Here is a 16,841-nt window from a genome sequence, read left to right on the forward strand (position 1 = left end):
TACCTTTACATTGGTTTGTGCTTGTAAATATTTTAAAACGAAGCAAGAATATAGCATTTTATTGGTGAAACGCGGCACGGACGTGATACGAAATAGCACTTGAACGCACCATAGGCTCGGCTCGAAAATACCAGTAACCAGAGGCAACGCGCGCCCCCTTGTGGTGTATTTAAGTACTACACAGGTGAATATTCAACCCATTCAGTTCTGTCATTAAATTACTACACCTCCTAATTTGAATTGAAAAAGTTTGCACATTTCTCCGTTACAAAGCAATATAAATAGAATAAAAACTAAATTAAAAAATACTATATGATCACAGCTGGTTTTATTTAGGTACTACACAACGGCCAATAAAAGGTGTGTTATTGTGTTTTTTTTATTATATTATGAAATGTATGACTAGTTTTGTATCAGTAGTTTCTACATTCATGGAAAAAGCGAAATAAACCTAAATAAGCGCATTTATGGACTGTAAAATAAACGATTATCTCGGTTAATTTCCACCAATATGAAAGGAGACTTGTTATGGGAGGAGAACGGTACAATATATGAAGTGTGCATTTTTCTTACTGCATTAAAGCTTGAAAGTGAATGATTAAAAGTAGGTTAAATAAAAAAGAATTGCTGCCCGCACCTCCTTTCGACGGTCAGCCTCCAGGCGGCAGCAGGAGCCTCGGAGCGGGTTAATACAGAGTGAGACTTCCAGTGGTTGTCGGTGTCCTTACGGCTGCCAGGCCTTTCTACGGACTGCAAAGAAAAAACACACCTGGATTTTTGTTGAGTCGTTCACAGTAAGTTGCCGTGAGTTGAATTTACCTGCGGAAGTCGGGCTGAAAGTTATTTTTTCTAATTAGATCGAAACTCGACGTGGTCGCTAAGAGGCCTCGCTGACTTAGCAAACCGCTGGAGTAACGTCTTGTAATTCTAGCTGCCTGGTTAATGTAAACCATTGAACATTATCGAAATATTTTGCTTTTTAAAAGAAAACAAGCCGCCTGTTGTGAGTTGTATGCTTTAAGGAGCATAGGGGTTATTTTAATCCACTGTAAGCCAAACTAGCTAGCTGTAGCATAGCCTCGTTAGCCCCGTGTGCTAGGTTAGCTAGCTTGGCTCTTTAGCTATCGTTTGTTAAATTAATTAAAAAAAAAAAAATACAAGGGAACTTACAATGTCAGCTCTGATTTAGGTTCACATTTGCTCCGCTTCGTCATTAGTATCTAATTGGTAATTTCAAGTGTTTTATTATGGTTGGAAGTCACAATTTGTCGACTAGCTAAAACGTTAGCTTGATGTTTGCTAACCGACGAACGCGAGTAAACAAGTTAATTTTGTCACCGTGTGTTCGTTTTGTTGACGCTGACCTGCCGCCTTATTTAACGAAATGTACCTTTCATTACAGAAAATGCCCACGATAAAGCTACAGAGCTCTGATGGGGAAATCTTCGAGGTAGACGTCGAAATAGCTAAACAGTCTGTCACCATCAAGACCATGTTAGAAGGTAAGGACGTTTTTCTGGGGTTGGGTTTTCAATACTTGCTGTGTAGCATGTAGACTGATGCTGACTGTTAACTGATTTATTTGCCAGATTTGGGAATGGATGATGAAGGAGATGATGACCCAGTTCCCCTCCCTAACGTGAATGCTGCTATCCTTAAAAAGGTACAGAACACACACCTGTCCCTCTCACACCAATCAATCACTGATCCCCAGCAGAGTGATGAATGACGTCACTGCAACGTTGAGATAAGATTTGATCAGGTTTGTTGGACATGAAACGATAAATTATGCGGGGTTTATTTTCTGTGCATTGAGGATAAAACGTCAGACCTGTATATGAGAATAAGCTGCAGCTGTTGTGCAGGTTAAACTTATTTTATGCAGCCGTTTCTTCTTGTCATATTTATATACACACACCACTTAAAATGGTGACTTTTTATAAGAAACAAAGACCAGTTTATTTGTTTAAACATTTGAACTGGAAGTCAAAGTGAATCTGTGCATGTGTTTTTCTTCAGGTGATTCAGTGGTGCACTCATCACAAGGACGACCCTCCTCCTCCTGAGGACGACGAGAACAAGGAGAAGAGGACGGACGACATTCCTGTTTGGGACCAGGAGTTCCTCAAAGTAGACCAGGGCACCCTGTTTGAGCTCATTCTGGTAAATATGTTTTACTTTACATTTAGCTTAAAGCTGTATTAGTTTCTTATGAAGGGAATGTTTATTTTCCACATCCGGAATCAATTGAGGTGCGGAGCAGAACTGGGCTGCGACACTCGTTAAATGTGTCGGATCATTTTACAAATGTAACAATTATGCTTTTCTTTCTGGTTAACTTTTTTCGCAACTAAATGCTAAGTTGCAGCGTCGTCATTGATCTTGGTTGCACATACATTACTGATCACATTATTGATCACCTTTTTCACGTGTCGACCGTTGCAGCTCTGTTACTGCCTCGCTTAGCGGCACTAAGGTGCATCAGGGTTGGCCGCCTCGGCCCGTTCAGATATCGCACCGAGGCGGCCAGAAGGTATTTAAGTCTTGTCTAGAAGTATTTTATGAAAGAGCCTCGAGGTTTAAAAAGGTTAAATCTATGCAGCTGAGTGGTAACCTGAGATGATTACCTACTGCGAGAAGTGTTTTCAAGCTCCAAGATAGAAGATGGTGGAAACATGGAGGGTCTCGGCAGGCGCTCCTTTACTTCATGTTCACCACGTTCACAAACCTGCCGACACCTTGTGGGCTGAGCTGCAGCGTTCCTGGAGTGACTCGCTGGAGAAATGGAAGAGGAGTTGGACTAAAATTAGCTCCGTATTTGTTCCCAGCGCTTCCTCTCACTAAAGTTTAAACAGTTTAGTAAAGCAGCAGAACCTACAGGATAACTGGCCCTGTCACAAAAATAAATGGAAAAAAAAACAAAACGGCAACTTTGATTAAGATTTGAAGTTTTTTTCTTCTTCCCTTCATTTTCATTAAAGGCTCTCACTGAGCTGCTGTAAAATGTTACGTTTGACAGTTTAATTTGTCTGACACAAGCAGCCATCAAAACCTCTTACTGCTCCTTTTCATATTTAGACCTGCTTCAGCTTCTTTCAGCTTCCTTGTGCAAATTTAAACTTTTTTTTTTTGGCTACTTTCAGCTGTTTAGTGATCCCTTTAGATTATTTCTGCTAACTACATTTCTGTGCTTCTTCTAACTTTCTGCTAATTTCAGCTTTTTCTGATATTTCAGCTATTTAGCTGTTTTATGCTAATTTTAGCTTTTTTGTGGCTAATTCCACATTTTTTGCACTCCAACTTTTCTCAACCTGATTCAGCAAAAATGTGCTCTCCACTTCCTTCTGGCAATTTAAGCCTCTTTCTGCTTTTTAGCTACTTCGCTGTATTTTTTTAAACTATTTTCAGCTTTTTTTCAGATAATTTCCACTTTTTTGTGCTCATTTCTCCTTTCATTTCTCCTTTCAACCTAATTGGGCAAACGTGTTCCTTTCTGCTTTCTTATGCTCATTTAACTTCTACCTTTTCAGCTACTTAGCATTTTTTAGCTAATTTCAGATCAATTCAAGTTTTTTGAGAATTTCTGCAGCTATTTCAGCTACTGTTGAGCTAATCTTTTACAGCTAATTTGACATTTTTGGAGCTCATTTCAGCTCTTTCTGCTTCTGTCTGGTAGTTTAAGCTTCTGTGCCTTTCAGCTACTTTTTTTTTTAATTTAGCAAATTTCTTAATTTTTATGCTCATTTCTGCTTATTTAAAACTAATTCAGCAAACGTTATTTCTGCTTCTAATTTACCGGTAGTCGTGTTCTTCTATTTCAGCTACATTTAAGCATGCTTTTTAAAAGCGAATTTCAGCTGTTTTTCAGCAAATTCTTCTGCAGTAAGCATTCACACTGCATTTTGGCAGGAAATGCTATTTTTCTTATTCTCAGTTCCTTAAATAAGATGCTGAATAATTTTGTTCAGGTATCAAACAAGTGTGTGTTCTCCCCTGCAACCTTCTCTTCATCTCTTTATCACTTTGTGTTTATTTGTTTGTTTGTTCAGGCCGCCAACTATTTGGACATCAAAGGCCTGTTAGACGTCACCTGCAAGACAGTGGCCAACATGATTAAAGGCAAAACCCCGGAGGAGATCAGGAAGACTTTCAACATCAAAAATGATTTTACAGAGGAAGAGGAAGCCCAGGTATTTATTCCATCCATCACTTTGACAAAAATGGAGTAAATAAATATGTTCTTCCTTTAAAAGTGAAGCTCAAGGTCTAACAAAATCTGATCATGACGAACTTTTCAAACACCTGTTTGTCCAACAGGTACGCAAAGAGAACCAGTGGTGTGAAGAGAAGTAAAGGGGCGGGTCCTGCTGACCACACTGACAAGGGTTGTCCTCGCTGACTGGTTGCACTGGCGTTTGTTCATACTTGTTAATATTTACTTTTAGTATATATTTCCTGTCGCCCACTAGTTCCCCCGATTCCCGTGTACCAATAAACGCATGACCATTTAAACCTACCTGTGATGTCGTTAATTTAAAGCTTGTTACTGTTTTCACACTCACTATGTTGCGTACCAACATCTTATACAGTTTCATGTCTTTGTACCACCCAGAAAAATCTAATTGTCCTCCTGGATGTCCCCAGTTTAATAGGTTCTTTTTTTACTGGAGATGTTTTTCTTTTAGTTTCATTGAATTAAATAAAACGACTTTGGGAAAAATGAGGGTGAATGTTGTTATTGCTCTGTAAATGTATGTTTTGTGAAATTGTGTAGGAAAAGTGAAGTTAATCTTCCGTTACGCAGAATTACTTAAATTCCTGTATGGCTTTGACAAGTTTTTTTGGGGGAGGGAGGGGCGATGATTAAACACAATGGAGTAAATAAAACCTAAGAAACGGACGGTGTGTGTTATTTTTGCATTGACGGTGACAGTTTGAATCAATTTAAACTTTTATTTTCTGAAATCTTCATCTTGCAGCCGTGGAAGAGAAATTCAAAAACACTCGATACATCAAAACAAACAAAATAAAACTCCCATCAGGAGTTCAGAGAGACGAAGACGTCTTGGAGGGGGTTCTGCCTGGACGACCTCCAATTAAAACGAGCCGTTTTTCACACACGAGCCTCTGCTGGAGGAAGACGACGATGAGAAGCGGAGTTTGGACATGGCGCTGAACAACAAATGATATAAATGCAACGATAAAACTGGAACATGCACAGGTATAGTTTGAACACTTTACAAAAATCTGCACAGACAAAACATTGCTTTTAGAAAAAGATCAAAACTAGAATTTTTTTTTAAAGAAATGCAACTTTTTTTCATAAAAACATACAAAAGTTTATAATATAAAACTTTACAACACAATAAAATAGTACCCATTTGGTCTCATTAGTTTGTAGAACTGCAGAAAGGTCGATGGAATAAAAGGTAGAGATAAAAAAAAACCTCTTTGAGAAAAACCTTAAAAATTACAGGAGTCAGACGATAAACAAAACGAAACAGCTGAAGCTGGATAGCCTGAAAGTGCCTAAAACAAGTGATTTTCTTTGTTTTCCACTCCAAACAGACCTTTTGTGAAACTGCATCTAAAAGAAATTGAATGATTTATTTTTAAAATCGGGGCGTCTGCAGGTCTACGTGATGGCTGCTTCCCACATTATTAAAAATCAGAGCTGTTTTAACATTTGAAGAACATTTCCACCATAATAAAATTCATCTCAACGCACATTTTGGCAAGATTGCTTTTTCTTTTAAGAACTTTTTTCTTTGTAAAACAGCTGATTGTCTTGAAGCACAAAGTCAGCAGAAACTGTAGCCATTTCCTGTGTCTGTTCATGTTTGTTAGCAAAATATCTCATGAACATTTTGAGCAAAAAAAAAAAAATTTAAATACACAACTCGGTCAGTTCTACAGATGTTCGGCTAAAATTAATGTGGTAGCTGAGTCATTCCCAACACATACTCCAGGTGTGACATCTTGAAAGTTGTAACTCTTATCTCTAAAACGGTTGTGAAAAGTGGCGGGCAATATGCATTTCTCCTTTTATTACGCTCAGGAACCCTGGAGGGGAAGCGGACTGATTTAAGATTAGCGGCAGGCGTTTGAGCTGAAGAACACATTTTGGTTCTGGACATTATTTTGCCTCTGTTTAATACAGACTTTGGTGAGGACTGCGGTAGCTCGGTGGTCAGTGCTGTGGTCTCATAAACCCGAGGCTGCAGGTTCGAGCCCAGGAAAGACATTTGTTGTAAAACAGTTGCCTTCTACTACATGTTTGCTCGCAGTGACCCTGAAGGAGCGCAGCCGAATGAACCAGACATCATAAACTGGTGTGTGGAGGAGCTGGCTGCTTGATTCCTCTTCTGTGAGCCTACAGATCTGCACGTGCACTCCTCGAAAAACAATAAAACACCCCAACCTGGTAAAAAAAATACGATTAAAACCAAATGTGTCAAATACATAATTTACAAACGGGCAGTCTGAATAAAAAGCTTCTGTTCAGCGAGTATTGCTTGAAATGCAGCAGAAATACTGTTCGGGGAGGAGGCGAGCGGTGAGACACGCCGGCCATCAGTGAGTCTCTGTCAGCACTTTGAGAGACAGTCCTGCCACCTTGGCGGCGGACAGCGCCGTGGAGCAGAGCGTCTGCTTGCCGGACAGTTCCAGGTGTGCGGGGGCGCGTTTGGCTGCGGGCTGGCGGAAGTCTGCCGCCCGCTTGCCGGCAGACTGCTCCGGGGCGAAGCGTGCGTGTGAGCGTGTGTGCGGAGACGAGGGGAGGCGCGTCGACGTGGAGGTGGGCGGCGGGGAGCGGCCCGGGGAGGGGGGCTGCTGGTAGAGGCGGTGGCGTGCAGGAGATGGGGAGGGGGGAGAGTCTATAGCACTTAGATCTGAAGAAGCTGGGCTGGGGCAGCCTCCTCCTTGAAGGTAGCGAATGCACTTCTTTTTCCTCCTGGGGACAGTCAGAGAGAGTTATCTGTGAATAAAGTGTGGATGGGAAACGTCAGCAGGCTTCAGACTCACACCCAGGTCAACCAACATGGACACACAAACAAACAACAACGTATGAAGCACTACTTCTTGGTCTGCTCTGCTTATTATTGCTACTCATGTTAGTTCAACTACGACGCCGTCGTGTTTTGTTTGAACACGGACGATAAAACTTTGGGTCTTTGCCAGAAAGCTACAGAAAAGGTGACAAATACTCTGTTAACCCCCAATGTGGAAATTAATTCACTGCATTTTCCCCATCACATGTGCAGCAGAGGAGAAGCCTTGCTCAAGGGCCCACAGAAGGCCAAACAAGGGTGCAGGCTGATGTGGTTGCTTCACCTTTCCCACCCAACTGTTTTGTGCTGGTCTTGGGATTCAAACCCACAGTTTCGCCATCTACAGCATGGTTTTTGTCTGACAAAGAGAATGAGCTAAACTTTGTACCACTCTGTTCAGAATGTTTAGATCTCTTTAAAACAAAAACTCAAACTGCACTAAAGCTCATCTGTCAAAATGTTAAAAGTTTTTTTTTTTTCATGTTTTGGAAAGGATTACCACTCAACATGTAAAAGGTTCGAGCGCCACTGGGGTTATTCTTTAAAACCCTTTAAATCAAAAACGGGAGAAATCAACATGTTTTTAGAAACTACTTCCTGTTTGTGATGTAGTTCAGAATCTCAGCTGAAAAAGTGCCGAACAGAGACGTGGAAAACAGAAAATATTTTGATGGAGCTGCTTGACAGACACAATGTTACTGAAGGTCATCTAAAGGAAATATTTCCTGAATCCGGTATCAAAAATATGTAACAAAACAGCTGACAAAATGCCAAAGAAGTTGTTTTTTTTGCTACAATAGAATAAATAAATAAATATATATGTAATAAATAAGGACTCTGAAGTTTGTGGAAATAACTCCACAGGAGTGGTTTGATCATGATATGGGCTTGTGTTATAAAGGGCACTGAATATTTTGTAAACAGAGGGAAAGTTTGATTCAATTATTATCATTTTTGGACTCGTACCTTCAAGTAAAAAAGACCAAATAATTAAAAGTTCTTTTTACAACTAAATAATCATCTTTAACACACCACAGAATTCATTTTGGACCGAATCAAAAGGTTCTTCCAGATCTAAAACTCAGAAATCTGTGGAAAAACCTTAGAAGAGTCGACAGTTTGTCTCTAGAAGAATGAACAAAAGTCCGCGGCTCCAAACAAGACCTGAACGACACAGAGGTGTTCAAGCTGCGATGAGAATTGTCTCGTTATTAAAGACGCAGCTCTAACTGTGCCATAATTAATCCTAAAACAGTAATCCCTTGCTAATTCGCGGTTTGATTTTCACAGACTCGCTCTTTTGCGTTTTTTCCAAAATAAGACTGAACACAAGGGGAAAAAAAAAATGTGCACGGTACATATTGTGAACTTTAATATTACTCACGTGATTGAGATAGTACTGGATACTGTACAGTAAAACATTTAACAAAAAAATAATACACTTCGGACAGGCACTGAAATTTTGTAGTTTTTCTTTAAGCCTCCACCGTATCGCCACTCATAAGGACTACATTTCCCAGAAGCCAACAGAGCCTCGCCCTGAAGCCCCGTTTCCTTCTTCTGAACATGTAGAGGGAAAGTTTTGATTGGACCGGGAAAAGTTTTGTCCTTATTCATAAAGTGACTTTGGCGCCCAGCAGATGCAGAAAGCTACATGGAACCACTGGGAACTGGACCAGAACCGTACCCCCAGACCCACCAGTGAACCTGACAGCTGCTAGCCGGCCCACGAGGACTTCTGAGAAGGGACGCACATTGCTGTAGTTCTGGTCCTCCCTCCGGGGCCCACCGGGACTTTTTTCTTCTCTTTATCGGATTGCTCAATCGGACCACCGGTCCCGTGCCGGCCACTCGAAGGTCTGCCCCCAAAATGCACTTTGGCGCTCAAGGGCTGCATAGAACCAGAGCAGAACCGGACCCTCAGACTCATCGGCGAACCAGAGAGCTGTCAGCCGGTCCACGAGGATTTCCGATGGGGGACGCGCCGCTCTAGGTCCGGCTTCTCTCTGGAGCCCATCGCCAGAGCCGACCAGAACCGGCAGGGGAGGTCCGCCGAACGGAACCATGTCGGAGCGGAACCGAGCCGCTGCTGTTCTGCCGAGTAAAATTTAGTAGCTACATATACAGTACTGTACATATGTTGTTAAAATGATGTAGGTTTAAGAGTTTAGAACATGGCAAGAGAGTGGGAAGGGTTTATAAAGCCTTAAAACACTTAAATAAATATAATGTTGCTACTTCGTGGATTTTCACTTATTGAGGGGGGGAGGGGTCCGGAATGTAACTCTTGCAATAAACGAGAGGCTACTGTATTTATTTTTTTCACGCTTGAACTCTTCATACGAAGAAATTAGGCTATTTTTAAGCGTTCTCCTGCTCCGAGCTAAACATAGAGGAACTAACAGAGAAACAGCGCTGAGGTGTTCCACTTACAGCAGACTGAGTGCCGCATCAAAGCAGTTAGCAGGATCCTGTGATCATTACCAGAACATGAGATGAGTCACCAGGTTTAACCACAAGGAAAGGCACTAGGCCATATTTAGATCGATAAAGGGAGAGAAAGGGAGGAAGGCTGCAACAGAAAGTGACTTCTAAATGTCAGAGTTCACCATCAAAAGGCGCCCGTCACCACATTGCATGAATGGAGAAAGTTAAAAGCAGATGGGCCTGAGAACGCCGTCAAAAAAAAAAAGAAAACAAAAAAACGCAAAGCTGCAGGGAGCGTGTGTGTGATAAGGATTTGCTCAAACCGCATTCGCCCCCCCTAGTTTTGTCAAACCGAAACATTTAGATTTCCATGACGCGATAGCGGGGAAGACGACGGAGTTGTTACAGTGTTGTGGTGGTGGGAGCTCTTCATGTAGAACCGCACAGATCCAGACTCCTGCTGCAAACTAAATCCTGCTGCGACTCGGACCGAGCGGAGCGAGGCGGCGACGGACCTGCTGCCCTGTTTACAGGCTGCCGGTACCGTAAAACTTAGGCCTGTCGTGATAAACAATAAATCAATTAATCACATGACAAATGAAAATTATCAACCTCATTTTATCGTTTCATCATGTCTCTCTCTTTCTGAAGACACTGGATGACAAAAAGTCAACTCTGGTGCTCTTCACTGAGCCCTCCCTTTCTCTTTCTCCTCCATTTAAACAATCCAAAATTGTGTTTTTGGATCGATAAAAGCAGCTAAGCTGAGAAGCTAAGCTAATAGGCCGACCTCGGGCAAAAACCTCCGTCTTGTCGAAGCTCCGAAATTCACGGTTGAAACCTGTGCCTTTGTGTAAAAAGTTGTTTTTCTCTGCAAAAAGAAGCTGAGAACTTGTTTACTGATTTTTTATTAAAAGTTTTGTGTGAAAAATGCTATGCTAAAGAGCTCAAACCACACCGAGCGTCTGCCATTTTGAGAACCGAAGAGAGACAGCCCATGTCACGTCAAGGGGCCTCCCTCCCATTTTTCTTAGACACGCTGCTCATGCCCTCACTATCCATTCTTTGGTTCAAACAGTCTGATACTGCCTCCAGTGGTCAAAAAAAGGTACTACATGCAAAACAAATTAAAACATTTCTTCCTAAATTTGACAATAATTACTAATTATTGTCAAATTTCAAACAATCTTATCGTTTATCACAATAATTTCTGAGACAGTTAATTGCCCAGCAAAATTTGTTATCGTGACAGGCCTAGTAAAACTCATGTAACTGTGAGGAAACGTCAATAAACAAGCGTTTGGATTGACAATGTTTGCTGTGCCACATCAGTGATGTTTTTCCTCTTACTACTGATGCACATACAAATGCAGACAAGGAAAACGGAGAAACTCTCATTTAGTTTAGAAACACAATCTAATGATGGGAAAGTAAAAACCACGTTGACTGGATTTAAATACTTGAGTGAAAACTGACTGGAACTAAAAGTCGCCTGGGGCACAGGATAATATTTTGTGCAGAATTTATTTAAAATCTGCACAAACGTGGGGAAAAGCTGAATGAAAATGAAAGCCAAAGAACAAGTTGAAGGTGTTTTTTACATCTCTCCTCCATTTACTACACAACCAGTGATGCTGAGTGGTAAACCCTTGTGGACATCTGAAGACACTTTAGGGACTCCCTCGAGCCGCCATCGTCATTCGTTAACTCGTCTCCAATAACCGCAGCCCAGTGAGACACATTGAATTTCAACAAGTCACATTTATTATTAACAGAAGACGAAAACGGTTGCTTCTCCACTAATATAGGAGCTGAAATCCTAATAATTCATATTACAGCTACTTTCTCTTTTGCTTGTTCTAAAAAGATGTTAATGCTTCAAACAGCAAAGCAGCAGGTTAGTGACACACCGCATGGACAGCTCAGGACGGACTCAACACTTGCACATAGGTGAGGCTTGATAAACTCAACCACTAAAACAAAGAAGACAAAATAAAAAACATCGTAACGGAGATCAGAACTACCTCTAAGGCAGCTCGGTGTCTAAGAGATGACGAGCAGCTACGAGTTAAAGTGATGCAGGTGGAATGGGAGAACTCTGGGAGTTAGTGGGACAGCAGCAGCCAGTTTCTACACAGTTGGCGAGATGCTTGGTACACACCTGCAGGGACCGCACCAGTCCGTTTGTTGGTTGAGGCCGAAGCGAGCCCGGCATTTCTTAGGGGAGCCCGGGTCTGAGCACAACGAACAGCATGCACAAAACAGGGGAAAAAGAAAAACACAGAGAGGAATAAAAGAGATTGGGGGGAGGGAGGCACAGATAGAAAGAAGGCTCATCAGGGCAGAATAAAACACCAACGGAGCCGTCTGCTTAGAAAGAGCCGTGAAGGAAAACGGTTAGTAGACTGTTGGAGCACAACACAGCATCAGCAAACACAGCCGAGTTAAAATCACGCAGAGAGAGGAAAGCAGCCATGCTGGGACACTCTGTTAGTACAATGTTTTAAAAAGGTCTTAATGTTCTTTACAGAACAATGACTCTGAAAATAAATCACTTTTCAATTCATAAACGCACTATAGGTATGAAAAATCATGTTCTTATGTTCAACAAATACTTTATTAGTCTGATATAGTTCATCAATGAGTTACCTTCTGGTAGAAAATTATTTTAGGCTGTCTTCTGAAAGTATTCTCTCCCCCCCTCCCCCAACACACACACAAGAACTTTTCCACATTTTGTCTGGTTACAACCACCAACTGTTGATGGATTGACCGACACTCCATGACATGTTCAAGACTTGGAATGTTGTATAATAACCCAACCCTGCTTTAGACTTCTCAAGAGCTTTATCATTGACCTGTCTGGCATGCTCCTTGGTCTTCATGATGCTGTTTGATCACTAATATTCTGTAGCAGACCTTAGAGATCATCATCATATTTATGTAGAATACATTACAGTCTATTAACCAATTTGGTGGCTTCTGAAGGAAATTAGCTGCTCTGGATTTTAGTGAGGGGTGCTGCATAAAACACACCCATAACATACTTTAAATAAAGATAATGCCACACACGAAGTGTTTTGAAAATACTACATCTAAAATCATTTGGTTATTACATTACGGAATTAACAATCTGTATTAAGTCGTTGCCATTTACTGGCAGTTTCACGCGTTAGACCAGAGTTCTGTTCTTAAAAGTGAAACGCTGAATTACGCAAGCTCTTGCGTTTATGTTCGTGGAAAATGAATAAAATAAGTATCCAACTTAGACATATTAGAACATGTATCTGCAGTCTAACAACCTGTTAGGGTGGTGAGGACATTTTGTTGGGACATTAATTGCAACTTGCTGAATTTCTTGTGATAGAGAAACCTTCGTTCACTTTTGTTTTTTCCAAAGGCAACGGTTTCTTTTTAACTGTTCTCTTCAACACTTACCACAGTTTTTGAAGGAAAACTAAACATAAAACACTGAATTTCAATGATAGTTTAAATATATATTGAAGTAGTAATAGAAATGTGTGCAAAACTGCCCTTCCAGACTTCCTTCTTCGTTAGTAACTTGCATCGAATGTGGCATAGATGATAAAATCTTACTGCAGCTGGGAATTGAAATGAATGAAGCGGCTACACGTTAACAGATTACTATTGTGGACTGATCAGTATATTTTCCTCCTAGTATTATAATTAATGTTTTGTCACAAACGTTTTATACCATTTTTGTAAAAATTTGACCAAAAAGCACAGCACTGTACTTTATATGTTCAGTCTGGAACAGGTCTCTCTTGTAAACGAGTCCTCGTGGCTCACTGAGACTAGCCTGTATAAATAAAGGTTGAATGAATTAAAAAAAAGCTTCTAAAACTAGACTTTTCTGTTGCAGTTATGAATACAGTAGTCCCTCGCTACTTCGCGATTCAACTTTGGTAAACTTGCCGTTTCGCGGTTTTTCAATGCAAGATTGTACACGACACACGACTGTCAACTTTAATATTACTCATGTGATTGGGACGGTGCGGGATAAAAAGTTAACGGGGGGAAAAAAAAAAAAACTTTGGACAGGCGCTGACATTTTGTAGTTTTCTTTCAATAAGTCTAAACTGTAATGCAGGTTACAGTGTACCACCCACACTACACTGAAACATACACTGAAACTCCCACACCTCCCTCCACCCTCAGTCGCCCCACGCTGGGCCCCTGAGCAAGGCCCTTAACCCCCCACCATCTGCTCCCTAAACAGGTCTCCCTTGAAAATGAGTTCCCGTGGCTCAGTGAGACTACCTGTATAAATAAAGGTTAAATGAAAATGGAAAAAAAAAAGAAAGAAAAAAAACTACACTACCCAGAAGCCAACAGTGCTTCCGGCCACTGCTTTCTGCCGAAATGGAGGGAAAGTTTTGCAACGCAAAGTCAGAAATAACGATCTATCTATTATCTCTCAGGACTGGCAGAAAAGTTGCAAATAATCCTGAAGCTCAATTATCCACGTGCACATCAACCTGGACGGGGCGGTGGGCTTCGTTGCTGCAGGGTAGGTCTGCAGAACCAGAACCAAGCCCGACCAGAACCAAGCTGCTGCTCTGCAGAGCTGGTGAGTAAATTTTTGCAGTACTGTGCAGCACATATACGTATGTTGTTAAAATTACTTAGGTTTAAGAGTTTAGAACATTGCAAGAGTGTGGGAAGGGTTTATAAAGCCTTAAAAATATATATAACTAGAATAAATACAGTGTTCCTACTTCGTGGTTTTTCACCTATCGCAGTGGTGTGTGGATCGTAACCCCCGCGATAATCGAGGGACTACTGTAATATTAATTTCCATGCTAGAAATCCCAGTAAAATACCTGATTGTGTTGTGATGTGAGAAAATACTGGCATGGTCAGGGTGTGTGAAGCAACGCATCTGTTTCTGAAAGATCCGCTTTGCTCTACCCAACCAGTTTAGTGTTGTAAATGATCATATAGCCGAGAAGGGAGAAAAACCTAAATTATAATAAGAAAACTGCAGCCACAAAATTATATTTTTTACTTTGGTCTGTGTCGTCTGCTCTGGTTGGTATATGAGAGTAGGATTAGTTGAGATGGGCACACAAAGGAGAGTGGGAGGGCAGTTTGACGTTAAGACACATCCTGCCTACAAGGTGAGCTAAAACTCAGCTGAATTCTTTGAAACGCTCTCGACACTCATCTGTGCAAATATAGAAACGTTTACCTGTGTTGGAGTCCTGCTGCTTCTCCCTTTTTCTCCTTTTCTTCTTGCCCTGTGGGAGAAACAAACAAAAACAAAGAGTTGCTCTGAATAAAGAGTCTGGATCAGCTACACAGCAATAATGAGAAAACATCAACTGAGCTGGAAATGATCAGATTTTTGTCTGATAAATCCAGTTACTGTGCTTTGTTTTGAGCTGGATAACATTATCAGAGGAGTCCTCATTTGCAAAAATAAATTAAGAGTATTTGTAAAATCATTGGAGTGTAGCTCTGATTAGCATGAGCAAAATGAACAAAATTTGCACTGTTTATAAATAAACATTGAGGTTTCTGACATGTTTATCCAATTTCAAATTGAAATAAAAGATTCAACCGTGGAAAAGTTAAAAGCTACAACCAGCAACCAGGTCAGTCATGGTCTTAATAAAGCAAGACAAAAGCAAGAAAGAGAAATGAGAGAACACATTTGCACTGCTTTAGTCACTTTATCCTCAATTCATGCAAAACCTGAAGAGACCTCAAGCATTTTAAAAGAGATACAAGATATTTCAAACATCTGTTTCAAAGACTTTTAGTTCACCTCATCTCCAAAATGTTTGTTTTCATATTTCTGTCAATGGTTTGTGGTGCCTATAGTCATGAGCGCCTGCTGAGGCAAACATCAGAGCCGTTCACACAGATCCGGTGACGAGGACCTCGTATTTGGGCGAGCTGAAGGATGTGGGAACAGAAATCTACCGCCTACGCGTCGATGTCTGCCCCCCTCGTCTCGCCGTCAGCAGCGTCTGTGTGGTTACAACTCGTCTTGCAAATGAAGCTCCTCTACTCTGCGGGGCGTACGTGTGTGTTCATGTGCATTAGTGTGTATTAGTGTGTGTGCACGCACTCGTCTATATGCAGGTTTTATTGTATTTGGTGACTTGCAGGAGAAACCCTCTACATGTGTGTGGGCGAGACGTGGAACTTCTCTTCCTGTTGTGCTCGTAGGTCCATAGATGTTTTTGTTTTTTTTACTTGTCAGATGTTATGAGGGGAGAAGGGCTTTCTCCAAACACACTGATGATGTTTCAAGGTCAGTCATGTGCAGTGCGTACATGTTATTAAACAGACCGGTACATCTGTGGCTCCCGAAATGGGGTGTAGAGCCCCCACTTTGGTTGTGAGACACCAACTGGGTTTTAAAAATGGTTTCTGATGGTCTATTTTATCAAAAAAGACACAAAATAGAAGTGTCCTAAACAGTAATGTTAGCTTTAGGCATCGTTCATCAGCGGCACTGAGCAATGCCAGTCTTGTTGTGGGTTAGAAGCTTTGGTAACAGTTTTAATTGTGTAAAAAAATACATTTATGCTGGGTTCCCTTTTTAAATTCCAAACTACTCAAACATTTTCCAGTTTTCTCAGTCAGTTGTGAAGGTTTTTAGATGCAAGTTGACTGCCCGCCCCTTTGCATGCTCTAAACTCCATAAACCCAAAATCTGGATTTAAAAAACTAAAACTCTTATGTGTTCTAACAAGTTTAGGTCATCTGTTAGCAACAGAAAAAAACAAGTGGCTGAAATGACTTAATGTTGCAATTGAAATAAAATGTGACAGCACAATGATATTGTCAGCTTATATTACTAATATTATGCGTTATGCAAAGTGTTTTATTGTGAATGGATCTTTCTTTCTTTACACAATTTAAATTTAAAAAAATCTAGACGAGTATTAAACAAACAGAATAAAAAAAAAAAACCAACAGCAATCCAGCCTTAGTTAAACCATAAATAGCTTTAACGCAGTCATTTATTTATTTATTTATTTTGTACCGATAATGAGCTAAATTTTGGTAGGGTAGTAGCTGAGAGTCATCACATAGCACATACTCCGAGTGCTAACAGATTACACGAAATCTTTATTCAAAACCATTGAAGGGCGATGTTAAATCCTTAAAATTTTTAGTTTTAGTGCAACTGTTTTTCTAAGAACACAGTCAAATCTTTAGGTCAAACTAAATTTGTTTATTCTTTAAGGAGACCATCAAGGTTTTAAAGGGCAAAAGAAGAAGCGGGTAAAGATAATGGATAGATGGAAATTACAATTTGATTCTCAGAATCTGATTCTTTGAATCTGATTCTTACTATATGATTCTTTGAATCTGATTCTTACTATA

The 16,841-nt window shown here is 40.6% G+C and overlaps 2 protein-coding genes across 2 annotated transcripts in view; one reads left to right on the forward strand and one right to left on the reverse strand.

Annotated features, from left to right (window-relative positions):
- Window positions 1–651: 651 nt before the first annotated feature.
- Window positions 652–4,900, forward strand: skp1 (S-phase kinase-associated protein 1). The gene is made up of 6 exons (XM_037687859.1): window positions 652–794; window positions 1,403–1,502; window positions 1,590–1,663; window positions 2,020–2,163; window positions 4,050–4,190; window positions 4,318–4,900. Exons 2-6 carry the CDS (start codon window positions 1,406–1,408, stop codon window positions 4,351–4,353), a joined length of 492 nt encoding a protein of 163 aa, XP_037543787.1. The 5' UTR covers window positions 652–794; window positions 1,403–1,405; the 3' UTR covers window positions 4,354–4,900.
- Window positions 4,901–6,573: 1,673 nt separating this feature from the next.
- The window catches only part of tcf7 (transcription factor 7), a 77,599-nt gene continuing 67,331 nt past the window's right edge, over window positions 6,574–16,841 (reverse strand). Inside the window, exons 11-13 of the mRNA XM_037687866.1 lie at window positions 14,689–14,737; window positions 11,638–11,710; window positions 6,574–6,952 (exon numbers count right to left, since the gene is read on the reverse strand). Coding sequence (XP_037543794.1) covers window positions 6,574–6,952; window positions 11,638–11,710; window positions 14,689–14,737 — 501 coding nt within the window. The remainder of the gene's footprint in view (window positions 6,953–11,637; window positions 11,711–14,688; window positions 14,738–16,841) is intronic.

Source organism: Nematolebias whitei, chromosome 14 (assembly GCF_014905685.2).
Source record: "Nematolebias whitei isolate Nwh7 chromosome 14, NemWhi1, whole genome shotgun sequence".
Taxonomy (NCBI): Eukaryota; Metazoa; Chordata; class Actinopteri; order Cyprinodontiformes; family Rivulidae; genus Nematolebias; species Nematolebias whitei.

Coding starts and splice junctions, on each gene's coding strand:
- skp1 (XM_037687859.1), top strand. CDS start 1,406: ATGCCCACGATAAAGCTACAGAGCTCTGATGGGGAAATCTTCGAGGTA. Junction 1,503..1,589: donor CATCAAGACCATGTTAGAAG/GTAAGGACGTTT, acceptor TTTATTTGCCAG/ATTTGGGAATGGATGATGAA. Junction 4,191..4,317: donor CAGAGGAAGAGGAAGCCCAG/GTATTTATTCCA, acceptor TTTGTCCAACAG/GTACGCAAAGAGAACCAGTG.